The 20,446-nt window shown below is 36.0% G+C and overlaps 2 protein-coding genes across 6 annotated transcripts; both read right to left on the bottom strand.

Annotated features, from left to right (window-relative positions):
• Positions 1-411: 411 nt before the first annotated feature.
• Positions 412-13,564, bottom strand: LOC107852023 (vacuolar sorting protein 39). The gene is made up of 12 exons (XM_016697072.2): positions 12,963-13,564; positions 10,831-11,042; positions 9,722-9,853; positions 9,465-9,608; positions 6,804-6,916; positions 5,667-6,093; positions 4,702-5,019; positions 3,884-4,105; positions 3,315-3,557; positions 2,426-2,875; positions 1,489-1,587; positions 412-1,196 (listed from the first exon to the last, which is right to left on the bottom strand). Exons 1-12 carry the CDS (start codon positions 13,402-13,404, stop codon positions 996-998), a joined length of 3,003 nt encoding a protein of 1,000 aa, XP_016552558.2. The 5' UTR covers positions 13,405-13,564; the 3' UTR covers positions 412-995.
• A 2,283-nt stretch (positions 13,565-15,847) lies between these two features.
• LOC107852022 (interactor of constitutive active ROPs 4) lies at positions 15,848-19,659 on the bottom strand. 5 transcript variants are annotated; one of them, XM_016697067.2, is made up of 3 exons: positions 19,447-19,659; positions 17,901-17,971; positions 15,848-17,200 (listed from the first exon to the last, which is right to left on the bottom strand). In XM_016697067.2, exons 2-3 carry the CDS (start codon positions 17,912-17,914, stop codon positions 16,099-16,101), a joined length of 1,116 nt encoding a protein of 371 aa, XP_016552553.1. In that variant the 5' UTR covers positions 17,915-17,971; positions 19,447-19,659; the 3' UTR covers positions 15,848-16,098. The 5 variants fall into 5 exon arrangements, with proteins under 5 accessions (XP_016552553.1, XP_016552554.1, XP_016552556.1 ...); XM_016697068.2 differs by lacking the exon at positions 19,447-19,659 and adding an exon at positions 19,296-19,439; XM_016697070.2 differs by lacking the exon at positions 19,447-19,659 and adding an exon at positions 19,039-19,281.
• Positions 19,660-20,446: the final 787 nt, after the last annotated feature.

The following is a 20,446-nucleotide window of genomic DNA, read 5'->3' as shown; positions in this document are numbered from 1 at the left end:
ACTTGTATTAATGTGCTGTACTCTCTCCGTCTCAAAATATCCGTCCCAAATTTTCTAATTTAATTTTTCATTAATTAAGAAGAGACAAATTTTCTTTTTCATGTTTTACGCTTTGCATTAATTACTTTTTCTTCAAATTAAAATGTAAACATCATTTAATAGGGGTACTATAATAAACTAGGCATGTTATTAATTAACAACAACAACATACCCAGTATATTTCCACGGGGTCTAGGGAGGGTAGAGTGTATGCAAACCATACCACTACCTAGGTGAAGTAGAGAGGTTGTTTCCAATAGACCCCCGAAAATTTCTTAATCACTGTGTCATCTTAATTTGGGACGGAGGGAGTATACAGTTCAATGATGGAGGTTTTGGAACAACAGAGGGGTTTGCCAACAAAGAAGGAAATACAATCAACAAAGAAAATTGTGTATTACTGGATATTAATTGAACATCACAAACTTGACTGCATACAAACACTGTTCAGTCTTCACAATTAAGTTATAACCACCTCGAAAACAAGCTTTGATCCTTTTAAATACAAAGATCACACAACCTCGAATTGGTTACGTTCACTTCTACATTTGACATAATATACAACAAGATGTGTATTACACATTCCTTTCTAAGAAGCACTTTCGTTCTTTGCTTGCACACTTGTATCACCACTCACCAGCGCGATTACCCTCCACTTCCAACCCTGAGGTTGTGAGTTTGAGTCACCAAGGGAGAGAAAAGGTGGGAGCTCCTAGGGAGGGGTAATTAAAAAAACTCACCAGCACGACTCATATTTCTTGGCATTAATCATGCTCACACACCAGAACACTTCCAGAAACACGGAAAGCAGAAATATCCTACTTTCCGGACTAAATGGCGACTTAAAAACTTAAAGCCGCAGAACATGCTAAATGGCGCTAACATGAAGAAAAGGGATCAATGCCACACATAGCAACCCAAAAGATTTCATTTCATCCAAATACAACTTCTCGTTATCATCGTTTCCTCGACTGAGAGCCTCTTCCAACCGCCTTCATATTCTGGGAATCTCTAAAGCAAACGAAGTGCACAATTGTCTTACCATTAGGATAGACTGCAAAGACACTGGTGCCAATCTTCTTGTTGCAAAGAGAACACATGCTATCGCTTGTGATCTTCAAGACTGCTTTTCTTTGGCTATACAGTTCATCTTTAACCTGTTTCATACACAGGTTTACAATGAGACAGCACATGCTAAACTACAGCCTCGGTAAAAGTCTAGCTTTAGAAATTAAATACTCTCAGGATTATTTTTCAATTTTCCAGACATTATCTAACATAAACTCTAAAACAATTGAATTGCAAAGATGATTCACATGCCACTCAAGAAAATCAATGTACTCTACATATAAACTGTGAAAATGAAACCATAAAACCCAAAATGACCACATATAAACTGTGTATGTGTCTCTGTATGTGTGTATTTGGTATGAGCGCAGTAAAACTTACCTGTAGGTTTTCACTTTCTCTCAAGCTTTTTATCACTGAAAAGTTTCGACACGCTTCACTGGATTTCCTCAGAAGAGGTCCAAGAAATGGAAGCAAGTTCTGCATGATACCAAAATGAATCAATACAAAATTACAAATATACAATACTATAACAGCAAGATGTGAAATATTCTCGCGCATGCCCACACATCCATGCAAAGGGCAAAGCTCTGGTAATGATTCTGCAGTTGCAATTATAGCATGTCAAGGCATGAAAGGAAGTTTATTCAAATACATGAACAATATTGCATGCACTATCGCACAGTGAGTGGTGTAAGACTATTTTCAGAAACCCTAAAGGGTCTACTACCTTATTTTCTTATAACTTGATGCTGGGAGGAGAGCATAAAGAAAAGCAGAAACAATTCTTTGTTCAAAGAGAATCAAGAAGATTCTGACATGATATGTACCAGTGCATGGAGAGTAATTATATAGAGTTTTACTTGGCCTAGTTGTTTCAAACAGATGATTTTGCATACTTGACCATTTGAAAGACAGATTGATCAAACTTCACCTGCAGCTTCCTTAATGTGTATTATCCCAAAGTCAATATTTAAATATACTACAGCTGGAAACATCTAACATGCAGTTTAAGGACTGTGACTAATAATAAAAACCACATATTAGGAATTTAAGACATTGACGTGATTACTGATTAGTGCTCAGATGCAGATCTTAGCTTGTGTTCTAGTGAGTTTTTTCTTGTCTGGTAGCTTTTAGCTGGAGAGGTAGGGGTTGTGGCATGATGGTGTAGCGAAGCCTCTCTCTGGTTTCTTTTCTGAGAGAATAACTTCTGCACGCAAGGAATGATGCTTGTTTACTTCAGCCCTTTGATTAAACAATGGCCAACTTCCTCATATAGCTCATGTATACCATCATGTTTTGATAGTTCTTTTACCTGTAGTTTAGTGTCCCTTGGAAGTAGTTTCAGTGCTTGGGCCCCATTGATCCGATCCCACCTTTTGCTCAAAAGATCCAGCACTTGATCTAGCATAATAGTAGAACCTCCTTCCTCAGCAGCATCTTCTGTATCTCCATCACTCCTACCACTGTCAGTGCCACTTGGACTGAATCGAGTGTCCTCAGCGCCCTCAATTTCAGCAATTTTCTTGAAGCGGCCTCCTTTAACCTTGGCGGGAGTTCCTGAACCAACTTTTGGAATACCAGGACTCTGAGATGACACCAGATTTGTAATTTTCTTCTCAAAATTTTTTGTTGTCTTCGTGGGATTTAGATAGATTTGCAGTAGAGTCAGGTAAATGTTTCCATAAGATTTTGCTGAATGTTGTTCAAGTCCTGAATCGTACACCCGATCACAATAGGACAGTGCAAGTTCGGGAACATGAAGCTATAAACCAAAGAGATTAATTCACTTCAGTAAAATGCATTCAAGCTGGCAAAATGCAACACAGACACAATTGACAAGACTTCAATGTCAGTCATCACATTCATGAAATTAGACATGTATTAATGACAAAAAAGATGACATATCCAATGCCAGTTGGGAATACATACTAGCCGAACGACATACAGAGAAAGAAAGGGAAAATGCAAAATCCAATGATATAATAACTAATAAGACTATGAGAAGGTTAACAAGTCTGACCAACAGGTAAACTAACTAAAGAAGAGTGAAATGATCAGGTTCACAACACAATTATTCTGTAATAATGCTTATGCCGAACTTGTACAGTTAAAATTTCCCCATACTTTAAGTACCCTTGAAAGCACCAGTACATTAGATAAATGGCTCGCCTAAAAAACAGCAGTTAAACTGGGAAAAATACCTTGTGCACATAAATAGACAGCGCAAGTTCATGTTGATTCATTTTCCCCAACAGGATTGCACGTTCTTCATACAGGGCATCTGGTGGAAGTCTCTTCAGCAACACCTCTGGATTATATCCGGAGATGCTCTCCAAAGCAGACAAAAGCTTTTTCCTTGTCGGAGAACAGGTTTTCTCATCCCACTTTTGCTGGGAATTAAGTTCAGCATACAAATCAAGCACTTCTGAGAGATAAATTTGCACCTGCCACAAGTTACTACGCACATTTATCATAGTCACAGACACTCAACATTTTATGTCAGAAGCATGGAATTGAAGCACAAAAGTTATCCCCTGATAAACGGTTCCCCAAGTTTCTCACTCAAGGTTTCTCAACCCAGGTTTGAGTTAAAAGGAGACTAAGAATGTCAGCTTCTTTTGCCATATCAAGGAGGAGAACTATAAGCCTCAGCTTTCTCGCTTCACTCGAAGGAATGTTGCTTTCATAGCTTTTCTGCCACGGAAATGTACAAAGGGGAAAGAAAGAGAGAAGCTACAGAAAAACCAGACAGATGAACAAGTGCATCTACCATTTCATTCTGCAGATTCCCGGAGACGCTATTTTCATTCATGGCAAGCATTTGTTCCAGATATGTTGCCTGCATGTTTGGAGCATGCTGTTTTAGGTAAGAATTCACCAAGTCTGCTGGAATGTTGCCAGACAAGAATAGATCAATGGTTTGCGGAGGACAGCTTTCAAGAACAGGTAATGAGAACTCCAGGACAAGCATGGGATCAGTTGCACAAAGGGGCTGCCAAAGAAAAGAAAGATATAATCAGGTCTATATTTAATGAAATTATATAATAACTGCATTGACAAAGCTTCGTTGCATAAAATTCCCTAAAGAGATCGCTTTACCTTGAACTGAGCACAAATACAGCGTATAAAAGGAATCAAACCCAGGAATTTCCAGAAATTTACATATATACAACAACAACAATAACAAACCCAGTGTATTCCCACATAGTGGGGTCTGGGGGGTAAGTTGTACGCAGTCCATACCACTACTTCAGGAGAAGTAGAAAGGCTGTTTCCGATAGACCCTCGGCTCAAGACAAGGAATAATAAACAAATACTTAATACAGAAATTTACATATATAAAAGATATAAAAAAAATTAAAGGATAAACAGACTCCTAGACATATCACAGTACGCAATCTTGACAATCCTTTCCACAAAGGTCAAGTTGTCAGGCCATGATTAAGCTTGATATCTGCCTCGACATGGACCCATAGCTCATACTGCACTCCAACTTTCAGCATAGCTGATCCAAACTTTACGAGCTTCCACATCTCCCAAGAAATGAAAACCTTAAAGGAAAAAAATAAAAGTAGATAAGAAGCATACTTTAAGATATTCAATGATCATATCAGGCTTGAACTTCTCTACAGTTTGCTCTGACTTGGACTCTTCTACCAATTGATGGAGAAGTTTCAGTGCTTCACGATGCATTGAGTTGCTCCTATAAAGCTCTAGCAGACAAGCATACTGGCTTCTTTTTTGCAGGAACTCCTCACATATTTTCACATCACAGTAGTTGAGGGCTTTCAGAAAATCTGTAGCAGCTGAGGACTGTCCAGTTAAAAGGAGAGCTTGAAGAAGAGCAGTATCCAGTATTGCAGCCATATCCCTAGCGATAGAAGTGACTGGAGCATGAATTCTGCCCTAAATGGGTCAAAGAAGCAGCGTTTTAGATGTAGATAGGAAAGTAATACAGCTAGGTAGAATTACCCCTGTACAAACGGTTCTTTGAGGCACATTAAGTTATTTTTCCCTTTTAAGTGGTTTCTACCTTCAGTATCAGTAGACCCATAAAAATAAGCCAGTACTTGCAGAATTTAACTCCCTCACATTTAAACTCTCGGAAGATACAGATGAAACAGTATTTTCCGAAAGGCTAAGAATGATCTATAACTTAAATAATCCATCAGAATATTTTGCACTAACTGATTTTTTTTCCTTTCTGATAAGGCTTTCGGTATTTAAATGTACATTAAACAGAAACAGCCAGAAAGGTATTTGCATTGGATGCAAAGAGAAGTCCATGTTAAACCTGCACTGCTTGTTAAACAAGATAACCAACTGGATACAATTTCCCTACTGGAGACTTTGGAATTTCTAAAAAGCTTTGCTTACAAATACTGAAATACACTGCTAGTCATATTTATCAAGAACAGATCTGCTTAATGTCAAAACTTTGCCTTTCAATTGGGAACCTTTTTTTTTTTTGAACATTACTTTTCAATTGGGAACTTATTCAACCAAAAAAAATTCCCCACGACAGGAGGCATAACATAAAACCCAAAGATTACCTTGGTTGGTTTTTTGGACCGGCTAGTTCCATAAGAAATGAAATTATCTCCGACAGCATCTGAAACCACCTCTTCAGTTCCCTCAGCTGTGGCTTTCTCAATAACACTGTATCTCTTCTTCTGTAAATACTTAATCAGAGCCATCAAAGTGTTGTGACTCATTTTTTTGGATTCTATATCCATTTCATCAGATTCTAAGACATGCGAAGGCGTAGAATCCAGATCATCTGACAGACCAGAGGAAGCTCGGGAGAGATGAGGTGCATCCCCAACATCCACAAACTTCTGTGGTTCAGGTATGAAAGATGATTTTGGAACAACAATGGATGGATATAATGCAAGCACATAAGTGATTTCAACTTGAGATGCCAGAAAATGTTCCATTGCTTCTTCATAGTTCCCATTTTCAAACAGAAAGTGTGCATATCTGAATCAAAACTTGCTATCAGTTGTCATGTATATTAGTTTCACCACTTTCTTTTTCTTTCCTTCTTTTCAAAGAAAATAATTAATGATCTAAAACTACAAAAGTGAAAAGAAAAATAAAAGAGATAAGAAGCAAGTCCCCTATTCAGAAAAACTTCTTGTCAATCAACGTTCATATTTCAACTTTTTTTCCCATGGGGGTGCTGTCCATGCCAGCTCGCACACCTCAACTTATCCATGTTATCTTCTACCTTCTACACATATTGAGTGATTCTATCTACCAAGGTTTAGCAAATGAGAAGAAATCACCTAGTATTTCTATCTTTGCTGGAATTTGAACCCTGGTCTACAAGCCTTTTTCAATTTCATTGACCACTAGGCCACACCTTGAGTGTTGTTCATATTTCAACCTTGGTAAAAGGGAGAACTGACTATAAAATTGAGTCGGTATAGTTTCCTGGTCAAGCCAGTATGCTGCCAGTCTTCCTACTCTTGTATACTATACTAGATGATGTAAAACTTTCTAGCAAACATAACACCTCACATAATTTTGTGCTAACAGTATCCTGTCCATTATTTTTGTTTGGTTCAGGTAAAAAGTAAAACTTCCATTAATATAAACAACAAGAATGTGCTGAAAATGATCTAAATCAGATACTAGCACCATTGTCCAACAAAATTTAAACGCAGAAGGGGCTGCCAGGGGAGAACCTTATATGGATTGATTGCTCCTTCGCAGATCTAAGACTTGAATCTTCTGGTGGCAGCAATTTGCACAAAGCCAAGGCTTCCTCAAAGTTTCCAGATGCTGTTAGTTGTACAATCTGCATCATAGAGATACATTGGAATCACAACAAACTCGGTGGATAATGGGTCTGTTCCTGAACCTCTTGATCTTAAGTCTTTGTGGGAGAAAAAGTATAAGTGGTTTGCCTGAATTAGGGAAAAAGGGAGAAAGCCCACAAGGCATTTGATCAATGAAACATTAAAAATGGATTCGGCAAGGATTGATTGAGACAAAATGATTCCTACAATACAACTTAACTCCGTCAAGCATGTACGAGTAGTGAAGAAGTATAGAGCACTTAAGTTGGTTGTCAATCAACGGAAGCATCATAGGGGAAAAAAAACAAAAAAGAAAGTCATGCTTTCTTTTGACCTAGTCCTACGAATATGCAAAAATGCACTTTTGATCAATCAAAACCCTACTCAAACTATCAAAGCTTCTTCTAAAGCATACGGCTTTTTGGGTAGACAATGACATCTAAATTATCTATGGAATTTTCCGTTCTAATACTATATCCAAGAGTTATCAGTAATATAAAATTTGTTGCTATCTAACGGAATGTGATTGGACCAAATGACAAAGACAATGTTAAGATAGAAGAAGGCTTTTCCGGGATGAAATGAACATCGAATTCATCTAATAGGAGAATTCCATTTCTAAGCCAAAAATATATACGCCGTGAACGAGGATTACGTGAACAAAATTGACTGGGTGGTAGAGTCGTGGAAACACTTATTTCTTCCGAATTTGGACCTTACGTCGAGAGGAAGTCTTGGCCCTTATAATGTGTTGCAAAAAGACATTGAAGATGAAAATTTTCTGATGCAATGGGTTCAATGGATTGGAAAGACAGATAATGGACCGGAAGAGCATACCTTAAAGGGCAACCATATCTCCCTGCAATGATCTATCTTCTAGATCTGGATTCGACTTTTGAGCCTTCGAACAATTAAGCAATTTAACCTTTCAAATGTGTATTACGTATTCATATTTGTTTGAATGAGAGGAGAAAAACATAGGAGATAGAGTCCAATTATTTTAGGTACTTCATCTAAGGAACTCTACTCACCTAGAACATAGATGGGATATATCTCTGAGTCAAGAAGTTGTTTAATGATCCTCGAACATGAACTTCTTTTGAGTATCTATTTATTTTCTACGTATCTATGGATTGATCACAAGTCGAAATATGGTTAGAGGTCTTACGTGTCTTGAACTTATATTGAATACAGTTATTATAAATGTTGTAACATTTTCTATTTTTTTTTATAGTCATCAATTAAAAGGAGACATTTTCTCAATTTCTGTTATAGCTATTGCAGCCGCTGAAGCAATCACTGGACTAGATATTGTTTCATCAATTTACCATAACAGAAAATCAACTTATATCAAGTTATCAACCAATAAAATTTCTAATACTGGTAAATTGATTAGCATTAGCATGTTTGCTATGTAAGGTATGACCTTGTTTGCAAACATAAGAAATCAAAGTATTTTGGCCCTCTCTCATATCTCATAAAATGATTCATCTGAAATCTACATGTATGATTGTATGTTTCGTTTCTAAGTTCACTAGATAATTTTATAGTCAAATCAAAACTTGATCTATTTCATTACTCGAAAGGTATTTATCAATCAATTTGTCTGGGGTCTGTCCTCTACCTCTCTCCACTTAAAAACCAGATATGTATACATGTGTCGTCATCTAACCCACATGTCACCTGTTGCGCTTTTACCACTAAAACAAAGCCCTGGGACAAGAAGATGCGTTTTAAAATTAGTAATTTTGACATCTAGGCTTTGATATGCAATATTTTTTTTGGCTGTATTTAAGACTTCAGTTTCAAGCCATGATGTTCAAGGTTCAAATCCATACTGTGTTGGGCACTAACATCCTCCAATCCATCACCGCTAATAGTAATTGACTAGGGCACTTCAGTGATCGTAAATCATAAAAGGATAAAATAAACTGGTAATAATGCACCCCATCTTGGAGGTAAATTACACAGTTTTCACTTAGGGGGATAACCCAAATTAAACCATTGAGTCTAAATTAAATCGATCTGATGTTTTTTTCAATCAAACCAGAAATGCATGTGTTCAACATTTAATTTGATCTTTTCTTTCACCATATGAATATGATATACAAGTCAAAGAACTTCTTAGTTTAGACTCCTACTAAAACTACATTATATACAAAGGGAACTATGTGCTACATGTTGCTCTTTTAAATACAATGAAGAATATCCTCCAAAGCGATATTTATTTTCTAGATTTCTTTCCATAAACTCTAAACTAAACTATCTTTCATTGATAAGTAAGTAAAAATGGATTGTTATGGCTCATACAGGTCTCATAAACAAAACTAATCATGATCAGTTAAAACTTGCGAATAGATTTATTTTGTAAGACTAAGACTATCCACTTGTATGCCTGAGGCATTCTCAGCTTAGTCATGACAAACCTCAGTCCCTCCAAAATGAGTTGTTTGGTTATACGGAGACATAAATGTGCTACAATTACAATATTGGATTAGAAGCATAAGCAAGAGAGTTCAACATAATATGACACTAAACCTTCTTTACCTGTGCACCAAGAGGAACGGGAAAAAATCCAAAAACAGAATTATCAAGAGCAACAATAACAGCGTTGTTACTTCGAACAAGACGACGAACATTCCGTAGGACAACTGTTTGAATCAAAGGATAAGGAACACGAAGAGAGCGTATCTGCAATTTTCCAAATCATCAAACTGCATTATTTTTCCAGATTAATTAAATCTAAGGCTATTCCCTTAATAATAACAAAAAGTACAGATTAGCAAACTAAACACTCAAGCTACCTCAACATGTCGTGGTAAGAGACCTATAGTGTAGGGCTTCTGAATAACAACAACTGCAGGAGCCTCTGACCAACAAACCCTCCCATCTTGAATCAACTTTCCGTTTTGGTCAACTAAGACACCAATATTATCCTGAAACAACACTTTAACAACGATTAAGCATACAGGTAATTTTCAACGATCTTTTTTTTTAATAAGTAAAGGTAATTTTACTGAAAAAAGCAACCCCGAACCAACTGGTACTGGTTCAATACACACACACAAAAAAAAATGGACAGATAGTTTTCAAGGATTAGGACTTTACTTGAGAGATGAAAGATGGTCCACAAGGGCTTCATCAACTAAGTAATAGAGAGTAGACTACAGACTATATGGAATCAAAGTCATCCAGGGAATAAGGATGGAGGGTGCATCATACAGATGAATTAAATTCTGAAGTAAAAACATGTTTCCCCTGCTCTATGAATACATTGAAGCTCCGGTATGTGGAAATTGAAAAGTTAACAACACTTTGGAAAGATGTTCCATCAGACAATAGTGTTGTGAACTTGTGTGCATGAGTGTGGAAAAGAACTAAAAGGCCAATCAACTCAATGTAATAATGACAGTGATAATCTTTAGAAAACTGTGGAAAGACTGGGAAGTGAATAGAATAGCTGAATTTTCAGAAATTTTGGACATATTCCAGATAGGTATTTACAAAAATCAGCCTGTATAGTACTCATGCAAGTGGTCAGCAGGGGCTCAATGGCCTACTGGAAAGTGAAGAACGCAATAAGGTGGCATTTTATCTAGGCTAGTTGTAAATATCATGATTGCCTCAAGCCAATATGATGAACCAGGGCAGTTGTGTTCAAAATGTGTTTTGTGTGGGAAGACTTGGAGTTGACCAGCTTTCGCAAGATGAGCCGCCCGCTCTTGTTTCATTTTTGGTGTAAGGAGAAATTCCTAGATGATACTGAATCTTTGATAGAAATTACAGAATCCCTGTTAGAAGAGCAAGGATATTTTGCTTCTTTTGAAATGTCAAAGTGGTTTATTGACAACCTTTGTGCTGATGATATATAACATTATTACCTTTCTGAAAAAAAATGATAGTGTTGCATTACCTTTCCCAAAAGAAGTTCTCCAGAGGGAAGAGACACCACAAGAGGTGCGGCGATCCTCCCCGAAGGGAACAACTCAGACAATGCACCATTGGTGGTATTCAATATCATGTACTCTCTTCTAATCCCCAAGCAAATATTCTCACCACACCAAGACATTGACTTGACTGTGTCGGGGACTCCAAATTCTTTCACCTCCACAAAACCCCTCCCCCCTATAGAAGTTTCAAATAAGAATCAGATTACACTAAAAGAACTCTTATAGCATGAGAAAAATATTATCATCAATATCCAAAGTGCTATGAGCAAAAAACCTGAAAGTTAAGTCACCAAGTGCAAGAAAGATTTTATGATATTTGTGTTAAAACTAAAAGCAGTGAACTGAAAACTGTACTCCCCCATTTCGGATGTCACAAAATGTTTGAAGCATTTCATTTCTATACATCTTTCACAACTTACTTGCTAACTATTCTTTATCTTGATCCGGGGGTCTATCGGAAACAGCCTCTCTACTTCTTCAGAGGTAGCGGTATGGACTGCGTACATTTTATCCTCCCCAGACCCCACTTGGTGGGAATTCACTGGGTTTGTTGTTGTTGTTGTTGTACATCTTTCACAACTTCCAAAAATTCAAATCATAAAACTAGTTTTTAGAAAACAGCATTATCTCATGTTTTCTATATTAAGCTATCTTTTCAACCATTATTTTAATATTTTCTTCTACTTGCGTTATTATAGCATATAAATCAAATTAATATCTCAACGTCTGCTCAAATATCATCATATAAAATAGGAGAGGAAAAATCAATAGAATTCTTTAGTATCAAGGACAAGGAACACAGCTAATCCAAACCCCCACTCAGAAGATGCACAAAAGGTTAGCAATAATTTGAAGGTTATGTCTCCACTTACCGGAGGCAAAAACAGAATAAATGGGTTCATTCTTTTAACACATTTAACCATTACCTTTATAGTGAGAAAGCATAGTTCGAATTAGAATGAAGGGTCAAAATCACACCTAAAGTATCCTATTTTTTCAAGTTTCAGACTTGAACTACCGAGTCTGTGAATTTCTTACCTGAATAACCAGCTATTTATCAAAACACACCTCAACTTTCAATTATTGTGTTTTCCTACCCAAATGATGGTGATGTTTTAAGTAGGAAAAGGGAGAAGTTTTTTGATAAATAATTCAGGAAACTCACACATCACATATGAAACTCGAAAAACTTGGATACTTTAGGTGTGTTTTTGACCATTAGCTCTTCTAATTATGTTTGTAACATCACAAAATGATTCAGGCAATGGAAAAACACTTCCTTTCACATATAGCAGACACTGAAGCACAAATTCACTCCTCTAAAATCATCAAAAATGGCATTGTCATGACACTAATAAATACGGTACTCCCTCCTTCACTTTTACTTGTCATGTTTCACTTTACCGGAGTCAATTTAACTAACTTTTGAACCTAAATTAATTTAAATCAACTCAAAATTTTAAATTTAAACTTTAAATGTTCGAAACAATACAAAAAATACTACAAGTTGCAATTCTTCTCATACTAATATGACCAAAAAAATCCATCTTGATCAAAGTTCTTGCGGTTCGTCTCTTGAAAAGCAAAAAGTGACAAGTAAAAACAAACGGAGTATTGTAATTAAACAGCAATTCAACCTCTTATCATCATGTCTAAAGATACAATAGGCAAGCCCTCTTTTGCCTCCCAAAGCACAAAAACCCTCTTTTATCATCTCAATATTAAATTTCAACTTTAATCGTTCAAAAACTATATGAAAAATAGTAATAGATACAATTCTAGAAGAGGAGCCTTGGAGTAATGAGTAAAGTTGTTTCCAAGTGGGTAGGAGGTTACAGGTTCAAGCTTTGGAAACAATTCTGGTAGAAATGCAAAATAAGTCTGCATACATTACAGCCTTGTGGTGGGGCCCTTCCCCCTCTGCTCACAGCAGGAGCTTTGGTGCACCAGACTGTCCTTTTTAGTAATAGCTATAATTGTTCTCATATTAATATGATAGAATAAATACATCTTGGTCAAAGTGTTTGCATTTTGTCTCTCTAAGAGAGAGCGAAAAGTGACAAGTAAAAGTAAACGAAGCAATTAAACCTCTTACCATCATGTCTAAAGATACAAACCCTTCTCTGTCTCCCAAATGCCAAAACCCCTCTTTTATCATCCCACGAATACACATTGGCTCCTTTGGCCTTGGTAATCACAGCTAAAGTCTCCAAATTCGGCAAGCGATGAAACGCAATCGATTCGGAAAGCGAAAGCAATAGCTCTCTTGATAAAAGCACTTCCATAGCCAGCATTTGTCTTCTAGAAAACCCATTAACAGTTCTTTCAAGTACATATCTCTCTTGTAAAAGCCCCCCTTTGTGGGTGATATCGGACGGTGGAGATTGAACGGACGTTGACGATGATTCTGGAACGTAGACGCGGAGTGATCCGTCGGAATGTGAGATGAGTAAATTTGAACCGTATGATTCGATTGCGTCGATTTTGTTTGGGGAATTGTTGATCAGTTCGAATGAATCGTATGCACTGTGCACCATTTTAAATTTTTTTTTGGGTGGATTTTTCTTCGTTGATTGATGATTTGTTTAAGATGTTAAAGCTTGGACCGTGCATATGTAACGGCGTCGTGTTGTCGTGTTTGTTTTAACAGTTATGTTTGTCCCGCTCTTGTTGGATTTTGTATTAAACTTACCTATTTTCCCAACCAAATTAGCCAATGATGGAATATGTGGAAATATATAGTAGCCAGAATTCCTCCAAACATATATAAATTTATTTAGTTATTCATTAATAGTTTGACTAATCCTATCGTCATCTCAATAAAATTAGTGGCCTAAAGCCAAACTTAAACAAGAAGCCTTAAATATATAAATATAAACACAAAATGATATTATAATAATTTGGAGTTGTTTTTTTGTTGTTGTATATTCATTGTTTCTAGTGTAATATTTTTAAAAGATATATGACCTTTAATTTCACATATAATATGATTATTAATAAAAGATTCATTCTAGTTAATAAGATGTTGGTCATTTGTTTGCAATATAATAACTTGTATGTTATTGCTAAAACATTAATTATTAATATGAAATTTGAGTTGTTTAATTCAAAGTTCTAAAATATTTCTTGTAAAAATTAGATAACTCTTTTTTTTTGTACTTCCTCCGTCCTATTTTACCCGTTCCAAATTGAGATATCACAGCTATTAAGAAAATAATGATTAGTGATGTAACTTTATCATTTTACTTCTCTTAATTGTGTCTTATTATTAGTTCCAATATTGACGGATGACTAATACCAAAACACCATTTATATTCTTAATGGTGTACTCTTAATGATAATCCTCTTAAATAACATTTTTCAAGAATGTTAATAACAATAACTAATCAATTATACTAAGGGTATAATAGGGAAAAAAATTTGTCTTGTCTTGATAAGTAAAAAAGGACAAGTAAAATGGGACATCAAATTAAGAAATTTGGGACGAGTAAAATGGGAGGAAGGGAGTATTTTTCAGAGAGAAGTTTTAAAGAGCCCCTGAATTTATAAGGTTTAATTTAGTGAACACTTAAACCACTGGTTATCTTAAGCCTGTTCCCTCCCCCCGGACCTTGTTATTGCAATACATCGCGTACCTCCTCGTAATCCAAAGACCAAAATCGTGTAAAACACACACGTACATGGTGAAATTTTAAAATCGCATTGGTCAAATTTCAAATTATTTTTTTTCAAATGAATGTGAAGTTTTTAACACACGAAGGAAGAGCAGAAAACTCAACAGCGTAGGGGCTAAGGTAAAACCTGCAACATTGGATACCTAAATAAATTGGTGCAGAGAACTATGAAACCATCTGTACACCTTATATGTAAGTTCAAGTCCTTTCATCCAAGAAGATGTGATTTTGATTTACACACCCAAGAATATATTGTAAATTACTACCATTAACCAACAAAGAGCCAATACATGTTAAGAGCACCTACTACCTCAACAACCTTCTAGTAAGGTTCTGCCCCTGGTTGTCTAATGCTCCCTCCATTCCAAAAAAATATTACAAGGCAAAATTCACCGGGCACAAACTATGTGTGTAGGGCATAAGTTCAGTTTAGAACATTATTATCTTAAGAAATTCGTAACCCCCAGGCCACAGGTTATATACCTTACAAGTTACAAGACCATCAAAAGAGTGAAAGCTGCAAGAAGTGTAAATGTAACAGTAGAAATCATGGTTGCAATCTCATATGAAATATATCTTCTTTCTCCTATGATGATGTTATCACAAAGAATAACATTGAACATGCATAATTGCATATGGTGGTAGTAAGGCAGCAGCAAAAGATAGGTTGCTGAAGGAAATTAAAGTTTCCATGAGCCCCTTAGAGGACACTTTTCTACAGTTGAAACATTGGTCGTACATTCTAGGATCAATTGTCTTAAGTTAGACGTAATCTACGGGTTTCCTGAAGATATCAACATTAGGATCCAAAACAACAGTTTCAGTGAACAACAGAACAAGGTTACAGAAAGTCAAGAAGTAATGTGCTTCCAAATATGGACACTGACATTGTACATAATGATGAACTTTCGCCTTCATAGAAAAAGACCTCTACTAAATTCAGAGATGAGCATTGCAGTTTTATACATTTCTACTAGAACTCAACCATGAACATGAGTAGTAGCGCCACTTCACATGACTGACTTCGCTGAGGTAGCTAATTCTTGATACAAAATTTCAATCAACTTTTCATAGATAATAAGGTCCTCTTTATAAGGGCCAGTTTACATCTAGGGTATTTTGTGCATAAACCTATATGTGCAGATCCAATGGGTGCTGCACTCAATCTCAAGCAACAACGACAACATACTCAGTGTAATTCCTGAGATCTGGGGAGGGTAGACTGTACACAAACCTTACCCCTAACTGTGTGGGATAGAGAGGTTGTTTCCAATAGACCCTGACTAAAAAATTTAAGGTCAAGTAATGCACCAAAATTTTGTCATCCACTGCACACAAAATTCCCAATATTATGGATCCAAAGGTACGGCCCTGAATGACAGGTTAAGGCATCAAGCTACACTAGAAAGAAATAAGACTACTACAAAGATAGAAATTTAAACCCAGCATAATAGTAGTATTGGCCAGATGCCAAGAAAAAGATTCATACATTAGCCAAATAAACTTAAAATGGCGAGCAACCATTTTGCTGGAAAAACATGGCAATCCGGAGGACGCTTATTTGTGGCCCTTCTTCTTCCAGAGGTCACCAAACATCCTAATGCCAGAACCTTTTCTCTTCCCGTGACCAAAAACATCATCGGAATCATCACCCAACCCTGGTGAACCCATGTAACTGCCATATCCTCCAACAGCTGGTTCAAATACATTACCATAGTGTTTGTCCATTGATCCACACCTCTCTGGTAGCCTTCTACCGTTCATCTCAACGCCTCCTCCAGCTAATACAGCTGCTGCAGCATCTGCAGCTTTCCTCCACTGTTCTGTTTGGACTCTTAGTTTCTTCATCTCATTTTCTAATGCCTCCTTTACCTTTTCAGTGGCTTCGAGTTTATCCTTTGTATTAACTCCATCATTCTTGCTTGTTTCCAGCTCTTGTGTTACTTGGTTTAGCTTGAGGCTCATTTCCTCTCCCTTGGCCTTAGCAGATGATATCTCTAGCATCTTATCAGTCAGCTCCTTTTTCAAACTCTCATTTTCTTGGCGAAAAACCTCGAGCTCTTTTTCTTTCTCCTCCAACTTGGATTTCAATGAGCTTATTTCTTCATCCTTCAAATTCAGCTCCTCAAACGATGATTTCACCGGTTCAGCGGACGAAAGACTCGCACTTTTCAGGTCATCTTCAGTAGAGGGGTGGCTGATTTCAACATTTGGAGGAGGCTCCAAAACTACCTTCTCAAGTGGAACTTCAAAAACATCAGTTTCTTTCGGGTCATCATCATCTGGAGTTTCATGAGTTGGGTTGTCTTTGTTGTTGTTCGTTTCTTGGATTTGGTCAGGCTCAGCAACAGTTGGCTTCTTAGCTTTCTTCTCTAGCTGTTCTTGAGCTGCGTTTTTTGCAGCCTCAACTGAAACCAACTGCCCTTTAAGGGACTTAAGCTCATCCTGTGCTTGCCCAAGTTGAGATTCCAAATCCGCAATTCTTGTTCCAAGTTTCCTTTGATTCAGTGGATCAGATTGAGCACCTCGTGGAGAGCGACCACCTAATTTTGGACTCCGATCAGTTACTGACCGATGGTGTAGAGCATCGGAATCAGAGCTTGATGTTCTGAGTTGTGAAGGAGCTCGAGGAGATTGCCTTTGAGGCATTTCTGATCCCCTATTCTCTCAAATGGAAAGAAACAAAAGTCATTGTTACAACATGTTAAAATACACCGATATTGTAAACTAAGTAACATATGAGTGCTAACAGTCATAACAAACGGGAAGCAGATAATCTGCTATAACATGTTAATATACACCGAGAATAACTAACAGTCCACAACAAACAGGAAACAGATAATCTGCAACTACATGTTAAAATACAACGATATTGTAAAAATTGAAACATCTGAGAAAGATAACAGTCCAGAACTAATGGGACAACATGTTAAAATACACATTGACAAAAATAACATATGAGAATGAAAACAGTCCATAACATATGGGAAGCAGATAATCTGCTATAAGCTTATGTTAAAATACACGGACATTGTAAAAATTGTAACATATCCGAATGATAGCAGTTCATAACAAATGGGAAGAAGATTATCTGCTACAACATGTTAAAATACATGGACATTGTAAAAATTATAACATATGAGAATGATAATAGTCCATAACAAATGGGAAACTGATAATCTGCTACCACATGTTAAAATACACCAACATGGTACAAATTGTAACATATGAGAATGATAGCAATCCATAACAAAGGGGAAGCACATAGTCTCGTATAACATGCCAAAATACACCAATATTGTAAGCAATCGTTTACACCTACGGATTTTAGAGGAAGTACAAATCATCCAAGAACTCACCTTGATCGTGGCATTGTACCTTCTTGAAATGTTAAATGATGCAAGGCTTCTTACACTTGAAAAGTGTTAATCTGTGGATGTGGAGGATCAATAATCAGTTTTAAGTCAACAACAACATACCTAGTGTAGTTGTACAATTAGACTTTGGGGAGGGTAGTGTGTACGCAGATCTTACCCCTACCTTGGGAGGTAGAGAGGCAGTTTACACCCTCAATTCAAGAAAATAACAGGAGTGAAGAAACCTAGACAAAGTACTGCACAAGACATATGGAAAAGGAATAGTAACTACAACGAAATAGTATGATAAACGAGATACAACGATCAATCAGCTTCAAGTACATCAACAAAATGCATCTAGTTCACCACATTGCATTGGAATTGAAAGTTTAAAATAATTTCAAGAAAAGAACATACAACCACAACAACAGAAGCAGGAAGGGAGGGTGTACGCAGACCTTACCCCGACTTTGGAAGTTAGAGAGGTTGATTCCGATACACACTCAAGAAAATAACACGAGTGAAGACAAAATACTACACAAGGCATACTGAACAAGTAATAAGTAGTAACTACGACAAAATAATACAATAAACGAATTAAAAACAATCACTCAGTTTTAAGTATATCAACAAAATGCATCAAGTTCACCACATTGCATTAGAAAATTTGAAATAATTTCAAGAAAAGAGAACATACAACCACAACAACAGAAGCAGGAAACAATCAGTTCTAAGTATTAATTTCAATGGAGTGAATACTTGAATTACACCTTTTGCAGCAAAGCCAGAAATGTCCAAGAACACTTTTTTTAGGAGTATAATAACAAGTAATCCACCATAGTAATTAACTAATAATAAATCCAAAAGTAAGTAAGTACTACAAAACAAAAAAGAGAGAAGCATGCGTTTAGAACAGAGTAAAAGAAATTTTTTCAGACACCTTTAACCCCATGCATATGTCAATGTCATTGAAAAATGTGCAAATAATATTCTAACCAAAAACAGACTATAATGGGATTCAAATATTAGATTTTCATATAATCTTATTATGTCTGTTTGCATGAATACACTCAAGTGTTTCACCAAACTGAAGATCTATCCAACACTTCAGTCAATGATCATCTATGTTACTCAGACTCACCAAAAATACTAATGTATTCATGTCGGATCTTTAAAAATGCACTAAACATTTCAAAGAGTTGTAATAATCTTGAATTCTTTTAAGGACTATAGCTTTATTTTAAGGTTCTTGAAACACTACCAAAAATCACATATCACTTTGACCAAACAAACATAAGTCCTTTAAAAACACTAAGTGCACCACTTATTAAATTACCACAAGATGACAAAGGAAAAGAAATATATGGAAATAACAAGAAAATGTCCCTCAATTCTTACCAGCAAGAATTGCTAGTTGTTGAAAGCAAAATGAGGAAATAAAAAACACCCAAAAAGCAGAAACAAGTAAAAGGCTTTTCGCTTTAAGCTTTTTGTGAAAATAATGTTAGTTGTTGGATGCAAGATTGATTGCCTGTGAATGAAGGCTTACCAGCATTAAAAGCACTTCCCTTTTTTGTAAAAGAACAACAGTAGAATTTCTAGTGGAGTAATAGAATTTTATACTACTCCTGGTAGTATTATAAAGATTTGAACTTTGAAATGTTTTAAAGTTTGAATTAAAGTTGGTGTAGTAGGGCGAAAGTGGGGGGAAGAGGACAAGAGGGTAAATTTGAATGATAAAAGTAAATGGGACACCAAGTAATGTCACTCTAGTCTTGGAAAAATCATCTTTTTATTTTTTGCTTTTTTCACACTGACCAAATATCTATCCTTTTCGGGTTCGATTAAATTCAGATTGACATCAAAAAATTTTGCGTTAAAACATATGTCAAAGGTGTGAATCACATAAATGCTTAAACTTATATAAAATTGAATAAATAATCATTCACGTCCTATGACATAATATATGTAGAATGTCACATGAGATGTAAATTGTCGCATAAAATTTATATATCTACTTATTTAATTTTATATATGTTTAAGTAACTACTTGTACATATCTAAATATCTAAAGTTTGATTATATATATGTCAATTAAAAAACATATTTATATAATTCTACTTTAATTTTAATTTAGTTAAATAAATGAGTATCTGCCACCATCACTTTGAAGATCCTATCTGTAACAATGGGAAAGGTGACCTTTTTTGTTTGTTTGTTTTTAACTGTCCTTTTGCTTCTTTTTAAACCACTTAACCTTTCTTGATTACTGAATCATTTTTCTCTGTATCAGCATCAAAATTATGGAGAACAGTGAAAGAGTATTTAACCTTTGAATTTTTCACACTAGAGCCAAGAAATGAATATTGGACTCTGAACCATGGAAAAAAGTCCCATTAGGTAATTAGCTCTTCACCACTGAGAAGTAATTGAAAACTGATGTTATTTTAGGCATTTTTTTAAATGATATTACTGTTACATTAGAGTGGATGAAAGTGTCACATGTATACTGTTTACAAGGACTTGAGAAACATTTCTCTCGTTAGTTA

Source organism: Capsicum annuum, chromosome 7 (genome assembly GCF_002878395.1).
Source record: "Capsicum annuum cultivar UCD-10X-F1 chromosome 7, UCD10Xv1.1, whole genome shotgun sequence".
NCBI lineage: Eukaryota > Viridiplantae > Streptophyta > Magnoliopsida > Solanales > Solanaceae > Capsicum > Capsicum annuum.
This window is presented reverse-complemented; position numbering and strand designations above follow the sequence as displayed.

What these genes read in the sequence shown, in the direction of transcription:
- LOC107852023 (XM_016697072.2), bottom strand. Translation starts at nt 13,404, where the DNA reads ATGGTGCACAGTGCATACGATTCATTCGAACTGATCAACAATTCCCCA. An exon ending in TTGTATCTTTAGACATGATG is followed by an intron (nt 11,043 to 12,962) that starts GTAAGAGGTTTA and finishes AAACTTCTATAG; the next exon opens with GGGGGAGGGGTTTTGTGGAG. An exon ending in TGTCTATTTATGTGCACAAG is followed by an intron (nt 2,876 to 3,314) that starts GTATTTTTCCCA and finishes TTTGGTTTATAG; the next exon opens with CTTCATGTTCCCGAACTTGC.